Source organism: Centruroides sculpturatus, unplaced genomic scaffold (assembly GCF_000671375.1).
Source record: "Centruroides sculpturatus isolate CEXI.00-Female unplaced genomic scaffold, Cexi_2.0 scaffold1361, whole genome shotgun sequence".
In the NCBI taxonomy this organism is placed as follows: Eukaryota; Metazoa; Arthropoda; class Arachnida; order Scorpiones; family Buthidae; genus Centruroides; species Centruroides sculpturatus.
The window spans coordinates 76,699-94,258 of NW_019385676.1; the positions used below are offsets into that span (position 1 = coordinate 76,699).

Here is a 17,560-nt window from a genome sequence, read left to right on the forward strand (position 1 = left end):
GTTTTTTTTCATTTGTTGCCTTATATTAAAGCTTAAATATGAACGTAAACAGAAAAATATAGCAAATTCATACTTTCCTGTTGTCAAGTGTGTTCAAAAACTTCTAGATTTCTTCATAAACGACTTTAAAGAACACTTACCATTCAAAACATACAGAACCACGCGCACTTTCTATCAGAACATGGCGGACTTTAACCACGTGATACAACTAAACAATAGAAAATTTGACAACCCATTGTCGCTACTCTGATAATCTAGGGTACTCTAGACTCGTGAGCTATCACTCTGATATTCTAATCGTTTGCATGTCTTAGCCTGCTTATTATTTCCTGTAATTTTTTCATGCTATTGCAATCTTTACAAACGGTAGTGTATATTATCGCAAGATTCAAGTCAATTCGTTACTTATAAAATCGTAAACTTCATTTCAGATTTGAAATTTAAGCCCAAATTTAGAAATTTTAACATAAATTTTATATTTTTAACTATTATTAAATGGCAAAGGCTTAATTTTTATGGTAGAAATAGGTTATATAAGAAAACTTTATATGCTAATAACGAATAAAATCGTCATCAATTCCGATTCTACTGGAGATACACGCGACACTGCTTAACACGTGTTGGTCCTTCTTTGTTACGATTTCTCTACAGGCGCTACGGTCGTTCTCAGCCAATGTGTTTCTGCAGCTGAAAGCTTGTATACAAACGCCTTTATTTTATTATATAAACTTTATATAAATTTATAAAGGTATAATACGAAAGCTTGTATTGTGCATTTATAAATTGCTGTACAGTACCTGTAAATGACATTTTCCATCTCAAAAATAATGATGATTATTATTTCATTTATGTTTTTAAAAAATGCGAAACTAAGGTAAGGTATTTGCAAAATTTTATAAGTATTAATTTGCATAATCTCTTGTCTCATCACTTATATTTTTATGTGCGAGTTTCGCATTTATTTGCATTGTTAGATTCCACTTTCCTTTTACGCCTTTCTACATTTACTGTATTTTAATAATATTGTATCAATATAGGGAAGACATTATCATTGTACTGATAACTGTGTTGATTATTAAATTATTTAACGAAAGTTTTCTAAATGACAAAGTAAGTTGTCTGTCCTCAACATAAAATGAACGTTTTATTAGAAATTACGTAAATACAGCAACTTAAAAAATGAAAGGTTAATCTCTACTTACGTGGACTGTCATGGCCGTACAGAGTGAACCCACGTTCTATACTAACCTAACCTAACCACGTTCTAATAAATTACCAATATTGGTAATTTATTAGAATAGGTTAGGTTAGAACGTGAGTCCCACTGTGTAGCACTGACAGTCCGTGTAAGTAAAGAGTGACCAAATGAAAATATTAATAAGAATATAGATAAAAGACACGGTTTCGAATTGTAAGAAAATATAAACGTTAGCCACTGGAATCAGGGCTGTGGAGTCGCGTATAAATCTACCGACTCCTACTCCGACTCCACAGCCCTCATTGGAATTCAATATTAATATTTGATACAATGTTTCGGAAGCAATTACATATGACAGGTACTGATATCACCTTATTTCTCGAAAACTTCATAATAGGTTGGAAAGATTCCGTATGCTAGGATGTTAGTGAGTGGGGAGGGTACTATTTTATTCATCCTCTTAGAGGCTTAACTATTGTCGAAAATTTCTGAAATTTTGCTGGAAAGTTTGCACTATAGTGGATCGATCCTTGTAAATTTTAGTGGTTAAAGGTCAAAAAGATACAGAGATAGACGGGAGATCGTATGTCTTGCGTATATCGAGGATTTTTATTTCTTTTCGCCGGAAAATTACGCAACTGATTGCTGTATTTCTCCCCAGATAATGTTCAGCACGTAGGTCAACTTGTTTGTCATTTCAATGATTTTAATAACAAAGTACGTTCAGCAATCATTCGATATACTCGAAACACACAGAATACTTGTGTTGAGTATCGTAGCTACGACAAATTCGTGGATTTTGGAATTAATCAGATTGCTGAGGTAAGAGTATTTCATCTGTTTATTTCAAGTATATATGTAATTTAATTAACTTTATAAAATATTTATTTCATATTTTAGAAGAAAGATATTCAACGTGGAGCAAAGGAATCTGAGCAGACATTTCAACTGCTGTTTGCTGTTCGTCGAAAGTATTTTCCTTTCCTCTATCTTACGGTTTGCGGATTCGTACGTGGTGGAATATTTGAAAGGAGAAGATTACGAAATAGAGTCGGACGACACATCTTTGTTAAAATATTGTCCCCGGGATCACACACAAGATTCATTAATCGACGTATTGGGGTATTCGGAAAATTAATTTGAAATGTTTTAATCTTCGTATTTATACATCTTTTAATTGGGTAAAGTAAAAAGATTATTATTAATGAATGACATTATCATTCAGAAAATACATAAAACTCAATGATCAATTCTTTATTCTCTGTAAATTTTGATTGCAGATAAATTATTTGTTTATTTACATGTTGCTGTTATATCAAAATTGAATAAAATAGAAATCTAATTTTTAAATTAAATTTTATTTTATACTTATAAAAACCATTTAAAGGAAAAATTTAATGTTATGTTTTACTTCTTGTTTAACCAAACACGTCAAAAATGAAGAAAAATGAGAAATTATTTATTTTTTTGTAAAAAAGGGCTGGCAGAAATTACAATTTAATAAAATAAAAATTTCAATACAAATACTAGTTGTATCTTGTTGTATCACCTGGAACAACGGGTTGTTCCAGGTGATTTAACATGGCAAGCAAGCAAGATACAACTAGTATTTGTATTGAAATTTTTATTTTATTAAATTATTTATTGTTTCGTCGTAAAAACCGAAATGCAATTTTTAATCGTAATATTAATTATTTGCTTTCTGCCTGAAATTAATGAGTCTTGCCCCTATATATCATACTGTTTCAGACGACAACACAATCATGCCGATCATTTAACTTCTTTCAATTAACTATATAGGTTACTCTTTCCATGTCTTGTTTGGTCTTTCATCTATTTTATTTTGTTCTCGAGATTAAAGAAGGACAGACAGGAAGTGGGAACTTATAGGTCTACAATCTATTTAAAATGCAGCCTAAATACTGAAAACATGCTACTGTAACGTGAAAGACTATTTAAACACACAACAAATTGAGTTTTCAAATAGAGCGAATTTTATCCGAAACGAATTGTTCTGTATTGTATTTGACTAGGCATAAGTTTCATTCACAATGCCCAGGATTAGATGACTGGCAGGACTCGGGTGACGAAAAACTCCTCATTAATCTTACGCTCGACCGATAAAAGTCGTTAAGGTCTTAAGAACGTTATATTGTCACTGTGAAATAATACATATGAGTATATTATGTACGAGTAATACATACGAAATACGACTTATGTATTTCAATCGTGTTTTGATAATTTATTAATGATGCAAAGTCCGGAAGATGACAGGCAAATAATGTAATAATATAATATTTATTTAGAATTTTGATGCTATTTACTAGTACATTTTTCTTTATGTTTGTGTTGTAGAATCTATGTTTATTTTTCATTTTAAAATTTTGTAATCGGAAATTTAATTCCAGTGAAACAAATAGAAAAACTTGATATAAATCAATATTTTATCTTAAATATAAGGCGAAATTCCGAAAGTAGTAAATCAATTCAATTAAAAGCTTAGTTAATTAAACGATTGAAATTATTCTTGCTGAAATCATTTTAAATTATTTTTGTGCCTTCTAAAAATAGAGATCGACTTCGAAATGAAAACTAAGACTTTCTTCGTCGTCTTCTTCTTTAGCAGTTGGACTTTTATGTTCTTGGAGGAAATAATAATTATCGGGTTTAATTCGTAACTGGTTTTCTGGAATTAAGTCTTTGCGGTCTATCTTGGCGTTGAGTCGACTCACCGAATTTTTTCTTAGGAATATTACAGAATTCAACACCCCTTGTCCTTCTCTGTCGCATTCCACATACTTCTTAAATTCCCTGTTACCGCCGACAACCTTTACGTCTACGTAGGTCTTTATACATTTTTTTTTGGAGTGAATTACGGGAAGACGAATTCTGTAAATAAAACAGTTTTCCTTTACAGAAATCTCGCAATTAAACTTCATTCGAGCACTGACTTCAAGATATTCGCTAAATCTTCTTTGAACTCGATGGTTATAATGAAACAAAGTGTAATAGAAGCGATAATCTCTCTGGTATTCCTCTGTGCAGAGGGTGGCTGGAATTTTAGTTTTGTCTTTGAATTCACTCGAGTAATAATTTCTGATTGCTTCGATTTCTTCGTCGGTTAAGACTTTTCCCTTTGCAGCGTTGAAAATGTTACGTTCAAAACATTCTTTCCCCATGGAAAGGAATCGAATTTTAGATAAGAATGGTTCGATAACTGTTCTTAAATTGACCTGTGGAGTAACTTTGTTGTTAGCCCAGATGCACACGATGTGGAACAAAATGGATTCGTTTAACTTGTCGTATATCGGACGAGAGAGAAGAGTGTTTATTGTGATTTCGCTGCATTGTAAATACTCGTTTCTTCCAAATATTTGACTTCCTTTATGGTCGAACCATTTCCAACACTCGTACATTATGTTGAAGTCATTCATTTTCCAGGCGAATTCGTAAATAACAAAAATGTTAATAAAGTTGATGTTTGACAAAATATTTGTATGGCAAATAGATACGATGTCAACGGCTCCATAATGTTTTCCAAATCGATACAGATCCATTGCTTCTTGGATTGTTCTTATGTAAGTATGTTTTGATTTCTTAAACCTATAATTGAATATCAGTAAAACATTCCGAAATTATTATATTTTAGTAATGGAAAGCTTAGAAATAAATCACTTTCAGACAAACTTACTGAATAACTCGTTGCATGAATTCGGTGGAATAAGGAAAGAAGACTTTGAAAGATACTGTTTGAGGATAAGAATTTATGAATTCTCTGAACAGACGACTGAATTTATGAAAATCGAGCAAATTAAGATCGATTTGGCCATTAAGACATTGTATATTAACTGATTCCATTGCTTGAACGAGACAATTAATTTATACTGTAATAATTAGACAAGAAATAATAAAATCTACAAATTATTAAATGCAGAGTATTGTTTAGTCGTGACGTTGTACGCATTGTTAGCGTTATACTTTCGTGTAACTGTAAAATTATTTATATTTATATTACATATATTTTCGAAACTGTTGTTACTTAAATGTATATATATATTAGGCTCAAAGAACGAAAAGCTTATTGAGCGAAAAAAACGACCATAACGCGTTGTCTCTGTTTATATCATTGGCAGCACACAATATTCGTGTTCTGGCTTTCACGTTATTTGACCACTACAAGAAATAAAATGTATGGAGAAAAATACACATTTGTGCTAAAGTAGGTGCTTGATGTACTGTACACGATGACATAAAAAGCAACTTCTAAAGTTAAAAACCACTGTGAACAAATTTATTACGTTTAAAAGCCACCGCAAGTTCTGGATATGAACTAATAATGAAGTGATAATAAGAAATTACAAATTTCTTTTTCGTTATGATTTATTTATCTTTTATCCTCTTATTTAAGCAAGTACGAAAATTATTTACGGCGTACAAAAATGTAACTTTTTAACAGCATTTATTATTCATGAAAATCTGTTGCAGTGCTCGAGATGTCAAGATTTCTAACAACTAATTTATTAAAAATAATTACTTTGTCAGGATCTTTTATTAATAAATCAGCGTTTTATATGAGAATTGAGAATGTTTCAGACTTATTTATTCATACATGAACTATTACCATGACATTTCGAGTTGCATTTTATGTTCTTTGAGCGACATTTGCATTTTTATCAATACAGTATCTTTTACAGTGACACATTATAAACCCTCGCTTACTTCCAGATGTTAACGTGGATGCTGAGCGAAGTGTGAATGAAGTTGAGGGTAAGTCCTGAATGTTAATAAAGTTACTCTCAGAAATTGTAAATTGCTTACGATCGTAAAGTCGATCGAGAAGACTTTCCTTGTTTTCTCAGTTTTCTTGGCTGTGATGTGTACTACATAATAAAAAAGTATTGGAATCGTGTCAAATTTGACCTTCATGTGATTTGAAAATCTCCACGTTTTGAAACGTTATAAACCAAAAACGTAAAAAGAATACAAAAAATTTCGTTAAGAAATGTTAATCTTGAAAATTACTTATTGAAATTTAATTTAGAAAATACATTTCAAACCCGTTTATTGTTCTGAAATTTTTGCAACATTGCCAGGATAGTTTATTTTTAAGCATTTTCCCTGTAGGCATTAAGATTTTTTCTGTTAGAAAGCCCATTTTGTAGACGGTTCTCCCCGAATTATTATTGGGATTTTACACCGAACAGCATTCGAATTCAGACCTCTTAGACACGGGCGCCCGTACATTAGGGCATTTGAGGCACGTGTCGGGTTGATCTTTTTTTAATTTTCAACAGGACCCCAAACGACAAGAAATTCGTGACTTTTAGCCTAATCTGCAAATATAACAGAAACTAATAAACCATATTTGTCTATTTACTAGTGATGTAACGAATATTCGGTTACTATTCGGTATTCGGCCTATTCGGCCTATTTTTCACTATTCGGCCGAATACCGAATATTTAATCACTATTCGGCCGAATACCGAATATTTAATCACTATTCGGCCGAATACCGAATACTTAAAAACAGGAGTAATAAATAACAAAAACACAGTAAATTAATGATTTTGGTATTTAGATTTAATTTTATCGGGTTACTGTTGTTTGTTTATATTTATTTATAACTTGTAACATGCACAAAATAAAAAAAATACAGTAGAGCATCGATTATCCGACCCTGGATTAACCGTCAGATCGGTTAACCGACCGTTCTAGTCGGCAAATTTCAAATGTCCGCTAGTGATGTGGCGCTACAATATTTTGCTATGTCTTGGATACTTTAATATTATTTTTGTTAAATTTTTGCGTGTTTTAGCTGGCAACGCGGCTCGACCATTGNTTCAAATGTCCGCTAGTGATGTGGCGCTACAATATTTTGCTATGTCTTGGATACTTTAATATTATTTTTGTTAAATTTTTGCGTGTTTTAGCTGGCAACGCGGCTCGACCATTGAAGGGAGGCCAGTATTTAAACGAGACTTAATTTTCTAATTATGAATGGTTGTTTGTTTCGTGAGCAATAAAATAATTTAAAAATAATTTTTAACGATACAATAGCGACGATTATTATTTTTAAAAAATTTTTAGGCTAAACATCGATGAAAATTCAACGTGAAGTTGGTTAATTAATAGCGATATGTTAATTACATGGGATATCCTAATATACTATACTAATGTATTTTTTTCATTATTTTCGGTTATCCGATTTTTTCAGTTATCCGACCAACCTGAGTCCCCAATTGAGTCGGATAATCGATGCTCTACTGTAATGTTAGTCACATGTATTCACAATTTATAATTACGAAGATCAGCCTATCGTACATGCCTATCGTTGGAGAATCCTCGCACATCTGAGGGTCTGACCCTGCCTATCCTTTATAAGCGCTCGTCTTTGCTTTTTCCTTTATCTTTTTTCTATCTCTCTAGTCCACGTATGCCTATGCATACATCATAAAGATACTTTCGATTCGTCACTTTTCCGTCGTAGTTTTTCCATTTTATAATTACGTGACTCATAGCATGGTGATAACAGAGAAAAGAGACAGATAGGACGTCGGTATATGTCACAGTTATGATTTCACAGATTCGAGACAGCTTGGTAGCCCGAACGGTCCCAGGCTTTCGCCCATGCAAGCTAAGTGACTTTCATTACAAGCATTTAGCTTTCCGAAGTATATGACAACAATTGTTTGGCATTGACGGCCGCGAATTTCGTGCCAATAAGCTGCTTCGACTTGTTCGATTATGTTATCAACTCAATTTCATGTTTATTTTCACATTTTCTTTTCGCGGTCCTTCTCTGTTCTTTTTCCGTTATTTACACGTTTAGGTCATTTCATTGTTATCCACATTTGATATCATCATTTATCACATGCTGCCATGACGCTCTTGTTTGTCCGCTACAACTGTCAAGAATTAACGCGATTGGCGAAGCGTAGTGACAGCAAGCCAATAGAGAGCAGGATCCTTGCCATAATGCAATGAGTGCACCAATTTTGGTACGTGCGTTAATCAAGCCGAATAGTTTGGCCGAATATTCGGCTATTCGGCCACGCTCCTGGCAGAATATTCGGTATTCGGCCTGAGGCCGAATATACTATTCGTTGCAACACTACTATTTACCCATGCAACTTCGTCGTATGTAACCAAAATTCCATTCCCTTCTTTTGTGGCCGAGTTAGTCACCTTACCGGAAAGCTGATATGGGAACGACTTTCAATCATAGAGTTTGATGCTCCTTGTATAATGTAAGATGCCTTTTTTTTATAGCTTGGGCCTCCTTTTGTACAGTCTGCAGACGCCGCTGCCCCAGACCCGAGGACAGTCTGCTGCCCCTTATCTGCTGGACATCCAGCCATCTGCCAGAACAGATGGAAAGTTAAAAATATATTTTCAAAATTAAAAGGTACACTCGCTTTACGATGGCTAACGAACGACTCACTAATCAAGTAATAATATCTAACGAGCTTATAATTACATTTTAATGGATATACAGTAGACCCCCCTATAACGCTTAGATACGTTTCACGTTATTCGAATTTTACGTTGTAGGAATCATTAAATACATGAGCCAATCGCAGCCCTACACGTGTAGAGTTTACGGACTAAGGCTATTTGAAAGGTTTTCTTCTATAAAATTAACCGATTCTAGAGTAATTTTACTCAACATTTCCAAAACACGTATAATTTTTTGGGAATAATCTGTATAAACTATGCTATAAACAAAAAATTGTAGGATTACTTACCGAGTGTGTAAGTAATCCTACAATTTTCGACTACGCCGTAGCTCAAGCTTGTTTTCGTCGCGGAACAGCGCACGAAACGGCGGCCGCGATTTCTGATAACGAATTCTTCGCAGAAAAATAACTTGACCTTTGGAGACATCATTAATAGAAATAATTTTTATGGCCGTTGAATAAGAAATGTTTCTTTTACAAGAAATGTATAAAATTACTGTACTGTTATTAGGCTTACTGTACCTAATTTACATACTGTACAGACGATAATAAACTGAACTTACTAGCCTAAACTCTCTGTAGCGTCGGAGTCAAGGACGACGTTTTACGGGTCACTTTATACGAATACTGCTACAATTTTTTCGCTACATTATAGGAATTTCTGTTATAGGAACACACATTATAGGGGAGTCGACTGTATAAGAATTCAAAACGTCGACAAAGCAATGGTTTAAGATATGTATTCCAAATAGAAATGCACATATTCATAAGAATGCAAACACAATTGTCTTTACATTTCTTATTCACTCTGTTTTCCATAATTTTATCTCCGTTTTTTAGTACAAGCACTTTTTCCAAATTTTCAATAGAAAAGTTGCAATGTATGTCACGGAGAATTAATTTATATGCAGAAAAAGAGCGTTTCACATCTACCGGAGTTAACGGACAGCATTTCAACATAAGAAGAAGATGAACTAGGAATTCACTTTCAGTTATGCTCTTTTTCCAACTAAAATATCAGCCGCGACAAACAAGCACTTTAATCCAGTATTCATTGCAAGCACTGCATTCAACTTTTTCTTAGCTTCTTCTGCAACAGTGCCTAGTGCATCATGAAATTTCTGTTTTACTCTGTTTAGATCAATTAGTTCATATATAGGTTTCCCACTACTTTCAAGAGCAATAATAGTATCTGCAATGAATGTAAAATGAGAATCGATGTATAAATGTTTTAATGGCAGGAGCCATATATGAAACAGCATCTGTTACGGCTACAAGAAGTTTGTCTTCATCAGATCTTTAGTCCATTGTTCATAAAATGAGCCACTGTTTCGTGGTTAGTTCTAGTCAACTGTTTGGTGTACATCAGGTGAGCTCTGGATTGTCTATGAGGATCAAGGTTTCCAACAATCATGTTGGCTACGTACCGTCCAAGACTCTCCGTTGTTTCTTAACAGAGAACCACAAGTAACAGTCCTTAAGATAGTGTCGTATCGTGGAAATCGCGTCTTCGTACGTAGGTTGCTCATAATTCTTTCGAAGTGTTTACTTTGAAAAGATTTTCTGATGGCAGTACTTTCCCAAGAAATTTCTGAAATGAGTATTCTCTAAAGTTTTAAATGGAATATTTGCTGCTGTAATAGCTCGATACAAATCAGCACTAAACTTATATTTCTTTGATGAAGTCGCTGAAGTCTGCGTCAAGAGTATCTGTTTCATTTTATATTTTCCTTCAACGTTTGTTTTATGCAGAACACTTTGTTCAAAGCACCTTGAGGTGGTATTTCTTTTACTAGCCACTTACAAAAAACATTAAATTTTACTATTTGTTGTTATTGATTACTCTTAAACTACTTTATATTTTATATATATTAACATTATACAGTATATACAATATGTAATTCGCAGTAATATATTAATTTATGAAAATAATTTTTACTGACAGACTTGGCACACATTAATTAATCTTGCCATCCGACGCGTAATGGGAAATTCTTGAAGCTCTTGTCGAATTAATGAGGCTTTAGATGTTTTAACTTTCGGCATTTTCGCTAAAATTTCATCCACGAGTGAATACTTCAAACACAAAAATAAAACTGATCTGCAGTAGACTGTCAGACTATTATTCTGGCAGAAGTTGGGATTTTATAACTTGGTGACAAAAGACGAGGTGCGGTTAATTGCTGTTGTCAGAGGGTATGATGGAGGGAGAATTTATAAGAATGTAATCTTCTTGGAATGTAAGCAGTACAGTATGATAATTAATAATTTAAGAATTAAAATAAACCTTTGCAAAAACGAAACGAAAAATTAATAAAAACTTTTTAAAAATATGAAAACAGACTAAACATCTGTTTTAGGCAAAAATAGGCAGTAACGTCAAAATAGGCATTATAAAATACCATTATTTCGGTCTAAGTATTCATAAAAAGTCTTAATACAAAATCTTACCTATATATATGCTAACAGGAAAAATAAGCATTTGCCTAAAATATTCTGTTTGATAAAATAAGAAAACTCTATATCACGTTATACTGACTATATATATAATCGAGACGGGATGATAATAATAATAATAATAATAATAAGCGCAGAGCCCAAACGTTTAAAAGTTTAAAGTTGAAATTTGGTACACAGTTACATCACGAGAACGCACACTAATAAGGGATTTTTCGAAAATCTTCCTGCGGGGGAGAGACAGGATTAAGGCTTCAACAATGGAAGTGTTAAGTAACAATAGAAGTGTTAACAGAAAGCGTCGTGCAAGATTTACAGGAACAAATGCGGTTTTTTGCGTTTTTGTTAGATATCGAACATGTTTTTAGACCCATTTAAAAATTCACTAATTAGTCTGGAAAGATAGAGACCTAATTTTTTCATTCTGTGAAAACGGGTAAAATTGGCTATAATGTAATTTTAATGTTAATCTTCGCTATCGTTCCTTTTCCCGAGCAATGCCAAGCTTATCTGCTAGTTTAAAATAAATTAATTTGGTTTATTGTCATTCCGAATAATTATGTTACAGAAATAAATTTAACGTTTTTTTCTGTGTAAATATTTCAAACAAGAGTCTTATTTTAATCTTTTTATTCAAAACAATTATAGATTTACTTTTCGGGTATATTTTCGATAAATATTAAATATTCATTTATTATTTTACCTTTAATTTTCGAAAGTTGCGGTCGCAGTTGCTTGATTTTATACTAAACAAATCAAGAGTGTTCCACTTCATCAATCAGTAAAAATCAGTAAATCAGTAAATCAGAGATCAGTAAAAATATTTACCATAATTCACTTGCCGATATCAATCACTAAAACCAAAAATCATATTTTTCTTTAAGAACAAATCGTTTTTTTAAAACTTAAAACGTATATAATCTCTAGATAATAAAAAACTTATGTTGCTCTCTGTTACCATTACATCTGAGGATAAGAATTCTTCCTTGAAAACAGGTATGTATTAAATAAAACTTCTTTATATTTTAAGTATTGAAAAAGTACATAATTCTGTTGGATATAATCAGTATTATATCTAACCCTAACTCATATATAAAAAACACCTCGATATTCACACCAAATCAGATGATTATTGTCGTTTTTTTTTTTAAAAAAAAAAAAAAAAAAAAAAAAAAAAAACATGATAGATTAACCTAATCCCGTAACATGTCCTGTCAAGTCGAATAGGAAAATCTGTAACATGTCCTGTCAAGTCGAATGGGGGAAATCTGTAACATGTCCTGTCAAGTCGAATTGGAAAAATCCGGTTACCTATTTTTGTGGGTCAGGGTGAATGCATAACTTGTTTATTAAGGAAAATCCTGTATCAGTATAAATACTGCCAGAGGTTCGGATAGCAGAAAAATGAATAGTAAGTTTTGTGAATAAAAAACACAATTTTCATATTTTAAATAGATTTTATTTTATTGAATTACAACACTGGTTATTGGTTATTACAATCGGTTTTGATAAATGAAAATTATTTTTAACAAAATTTTTAACAAATTCATCGTTATAAAATTTATCTGTTACATGCAGTTCTGATAAACATAGATTTCTATTAATTTTATATAAAAAATATAAGCAGAAATAACCACAGTTTAAGGAAAACAAACTTTGATGAATAATATTATTCCAACAATATTTTTTTGAATTTCGTTTTATAAATCTGATGATACTCGCTTTCCTCGGTTTTAATCCATAACTATCGTAATAAATGCAAGAATTTTTATCTTTCGTAAAAAATACCGATACCCAATGACTTCCGGGCTTATTTTTTTCATCTAAATTAATTATAAAAGATTGTTTATTACCAACTCGAAACGGTAGATTGTCAGATGCAAAAACACCTCCAAAATTTCTTTTTATTTTCGGATCGCTCGCTGCTAATCTCCACAACGTAACGGTATTCATTAATAATCGACGAATACAGTTCGTGAATGATCGATTTCTAAGGTATTATTATATTCTAGCAAACAAATAACGTTTATGGTTTCCGGTATCGCCTTCGAAAACTTTAATTCCACAGAAATGTTTCCCAGCTCGTTAACACTAACGTGATTCTCGGAGCCTGATTTATCAGGGGTAAGATCAAAACAATATAAAGTATAACCGTCTCGGTACTCGTCGTACGATATATTTATAGATTTATGATGATGAATACATCCGGTATCTTCAAATAACGAGATAAAATTTCTTGCATAAATTTTATTGGTATAATCCGGAGTATAGGGTTTAGAAGGAATCATTTGATTGTCTTTTGATAAACATATATAATTTAAATCATAATTTTTAAAATTAAAAGGATTACGCTTCACATTTCCATTAAATGCAGAATTAGAAACTAATCCGAGAGTTATTCTATAAGGTAGTTGACCGATAACAACGTTTGATATACTTGTAGACTGAATCCCGCTAGTTAACGTAAAGACTTTAACATCTGTCCTTCTGAATGGTAACTTAATTAGAGCGGTTTGTAATGCTTTTTCAATTCCTATCTGTATTGACGAACTAACGTCTACTTTATTAATTTTCAGCGATGCGTTTTTAATAATAATTTTATAGTTGTCGTTATCTGCCATTAGCGCAAAATTTTCTTTAGATCTTTCCAATTTAATTCTTAGGTCTACATTGTTCGTTAGAAGCTTAGGCTGGTTCGCTAAATCGATATGAAGACGTCCCATTAAATCTATTATTCTACTTCCTTTGCTGATGTTAAATCTTTTAACTAATCCGTAGTTTGTATTATTTTCATCTAACGGATTTATCGAATCCATTTGTCCAGCAGTATCTTTAAAAAATAACGCGCTCGTTAAAAAAGTTTCCTGCACTTCTTTCGAATTAAATAGCAAGGCATCTAATATAGCGCGATACGGGTAATTAACCTGCGTAATTATAGGTTTGTCATTTAAAAAAACAGTACATTGAGAAAACAAACTATTTAAAAAATAGTTAACAGGAGTAACTTTCTCTTCCAAGCCGAGGTTTGATCCGTCTTTCTTTACGATTTTCGCCTGAACACATAGATAAATCGAATGTAGATCCATATAATGCTCACCCGATCCTGATATAAGAAACTCTATAGGTGATCTACTATCGTTAATTGCGGCCACAGGATGAGCGATTACTTCATACGTATTGTCGATAGCCATCTGTATTCCAACATTCTTAAACAAATCTAATTCGGACTTGGTACAGCCGCAGGAATGGACGTTCATTGTTTCTTAATTACCAAAAATATCGTTAAGTTTTTGCTTCTTCTTCTTCTTCTTTTCTGACTGAGTTAATCTTTTCGGTCGTTTTCTTTTTATACCCGATCCCGTCTGCACTTTTTTAAGCACGTCTTCCTTAATTTCAGATCGTACATCTTTAAAACGATTTTTTGTAGATTCTTTAAACGACTTCCCTCCAATTACATCTGATCCGACATTCGATGCAAATTTTAAAGCTTTACCCCCTAGATACTTTCCTACTCTACTAAGAATAGGAATAGATTTACGAAATAAATCCCCAAAAAATCCGTATCCTCTCTGTATTTGCGGTCCAGCAAAATAAGTCCCTCTTCCAAATTGTCGTGCAAATAATGGAAACTCGTGTGTCAGTACCGTTCCTCCTGCCTGATTGCAGTAATAATCTATACAATCTCGCGGATCGAGCTTCATTTTCTACTTCACAAAGACGAACTAACGTTAATAAATAAAATATACCAATATTTATATCTGTTTAAAGGATAAAACTAATAATGTCTTTCCTCCAAAAAAGACTATTTCTTTTCCGCTAGCAGTTCTCAGCTCGATTTCGATTGTATCTATATAATTACGTCGTAAAGGAAGGTATAGAGGTGATTGGTAGACTCTAACTATCTGATCTGACTTTTCCCCCATTACAGGTATAACCCTTAAAAGTGGAGCGGTTATATCCCCAACACGATGAGAAGCAACGATATTCGAATAAATAAAAATTTCTGAAATTCCCGCAGATAATTCGATGGGATAGTCGCTCACATATTCGCCTTCGGAAAATTTGCTTTTTTTAAATCCTAACAAATCTTTTAATTCGTTTCCGAATTCAATTGTTATATTTTTATGAACTTTTAAAACGATTTTGTTATTAGGTAGTAATGCTAATTTAATATATTTAAAAATTCCAAGAAATTTTTCAACAGAGGAATATAACCCGATTGGAATAAAAATTTTTTCCTCTACATCGATTTCCTCGACAACTTTTTTATCTCTTTCTATTAAAGTTATAAATTGATCTTTATAAAATCTAGGATTTGATAGATATTCCTCACTCGCATCTCGCAATATTAAACTCGAACTCCGTTGTTTAAATACTATATCTTTGGTCGGTAAATTTAAAAAATAAAGTAGTTTATGAGCCTTTTCTCTCGAAATACGCAACTCGAATCCCTCTTCCAAATTTAGTTTTACGTTTTTATAATCCTTGTCTAAAACAAATTCTGCCAACTTAGATCCTGTTAACGAAACTATATTCTTGTTTATCCAATGGAAAAGCGTCCCTTCATTTTCATCGCCTGTAGTTAATGGAATCTCACATGTTACATCAGTTATTTTTTCTCTTCTAATTTTATGTCTAGTAATAGTATAATCGTTATTATGATTTGATATGTTGAACCAATATCTAGGAATAATAACCTCGCTCAGACCTACTACCCATTTCCCGCGTAAATCAATAGGTGGACTCATTTTCACGGTGAAATGAGACTGCTTATTTTCGGGAAATAACTCCATGCTGGCGTTGCTTATCAGAGTGACGAAAAAGTCCGACTGCATCATTTTGTTACCTTCTGTAATTCTTCTGTATAAAATCTTCCTTCCAAAATCTCGTTATTTAAATCTTTCAATATATACGTCGGAGGATGAGACGAAAAACGATCGTAAATAATAAATATTTCTTCCGTCCAACCCGGTAGGTATCCTCGACTAAATGTTTTACGTATTTTCGAAATTCGAACGAGGTCGCCAATATTAAATTTAAACGTGTTCTGTCCTTTTATACCGTACAACTTTTCGAAAATAGAGCTGTGATGCAAAGGTGTAACTTCCGACGGCGACATACCGATACTTCTATGAAAACTATTATTATAACTTTTCACAATATCCGATAATTTATCGATATATTTATAAGAATTACGATAAGTAAATAATCTATATATTTTATTTCGCAAAGTTTTATTTAATCTTTCAACAACAGCAGCTTTTGTATCTGAATGAGTCGAATAATGATTAATTTTAAATTTTTTAAAAAGATTTTTTACTAATTTATTATAAAATTCTTTCCCCTTATCAGTTTGTAAATTTTTCGGAATGTTTCCTTTTTTAAAAATCGTTTGAAAAGCTTTAAAAACCGATTGGGGTTTTTTATCTTTTATCGGTACGACATAACAATACTTGATAAATACATCGATTACAGTTAGTAAATACTTTATTCCATTATTAAATCTAAAGAATTGTTTTAATACAACTAAATCAGCCTGCCATAAGTCGTTAGGATAAAAACTTAGTTTTTCGTCACGAATATTTAATTCTTACAGGTTTATGAAGCGTATAAGTTACTTGAGAAGACAGCCATTTTTTAACAACAGATCGCGGCAAACTTGATTCTTTAACTAATTTACTCACACCACCAAAAGACGCTGGAGATTTAGGATTATAGTATATCGATTTCAAAAGTTTTTCTATTCGAGATTTTTCTTCCTCTTCCTCTTAGATTTTTTCGACTGATGAGAGAAAATTTCTTTGGGAGTTTCGACCTATGATGATGTCGCCAAACTTTTGTTTCCGATCCACTCTTTAGGAATATTTATTTTCTTTAAGCCATCAAAAAAGTCTTTGAAACCAATGGGAGGTAATGCAGTTTTCCTATTTCTCATTACATACGAAACTAAGTCTACTATATGACTCCTGATAACAGGTTTTCCATCGATTGTTAATTCACCTTTAGAATTCCATTTGTAATGACTTTGATCCAACTTAGCGATTAAATGAGGTATATATTTTTGATATAATTGAGGTACCGATAAAATTATTTGTTTAATAAATTTGTCGTCATCAGTTTCTTCTTTCGGTTGAAATTCTGTTTCTTCATTTTGGTTAGATACGATTGATACTCTGACAGGTTCTTTAGGAGCGTGAACTGTTCTCTGATATCTCGAAATCAATTGACTTAATAACTTGACTTTATTGTCATCAGGTAAATTTGTACTCTCGAGTAATTCTTCGATATTAGAACCAATTCTTATTTCAGGCTTTTGATAACTCATCAGTAATTCGGGAGGAACTAAGGCCATCTGCTTCGCCATTAGATTCTTTTTCCTATTACTTTACCGATTAACCCTCCTGCCATAGACAATAACGGCGCCAGTAGAAGAGGAAGGAATCCACCA

General features: G+C 32.4%; 2 protein-coding genes and 1 long non-coding RNA gene across 3 annotated transcripts; 1 reads left to right on the forward strand and 2 right to left on the reverse strand.

The window, feature by feature from the left end:
* The first annotated feature begins 980 nt into the window (after nucleotides 1-980).
* Nucleotides 981-2,440, forward strand: LOC111641110. Its single transcript, XR_002759359.1, has 3 exons — nucleotides 981-1,110; nucleotides 1,860-2,020; nucleotides 2,099-2,440. It is a non-coding gene; the product is annotated as an uncharacterized LOC111641110 (long non-coding RNA).
* Nucleotides 2,441-3,555: 1,115 nt separating this feature from the next.
* Nucleotides 3,556-5,103, reverse strand: LOC111641118. Its single transcript, XM_023387238.1, has 2 exons — nucleotides 4,890-5,103; nucleotides 3,556-4,801 (listed from the first exon to the last, which is right to left on the reverse strand). The coding sequence occupies exons 1-2, from the start codon at nucleotides 5,054-5,056 to the stop codon at nucleotides 3,760-3,762; spliced, it is 1,209 nt and encodes a 402-aa protein (XP_023243006.1). The 5' UTR covers nucleotides 5,057-5,103; the 3' UTR covers nucleotides 3,556-3,759.
* Nucleotides 5,104-12,275: 7,172 nt separating this feature from the next.
* Nucleotides 12,276-14,399, reverse strand: LOC111641112 (uncharacterized protein F54H12.2-like). Its single transcript, XM_023387230.1, has one exon. The coding sequence runs from the start codon at nucleotides 14,367-14,369 to the stop codon at nucleotides 13,065-13,067; it is 1,305 nt and encodes a 434-aa protein (XP_023242998.1). The 5' UTR covers nucleotides 14,370-14,399; the 3' UTR covers nucleotides 12,276-13,064.
* Between the last annotated feature and the right edge of the window lie 3,161 nt (nucleotides 14,400-17,560).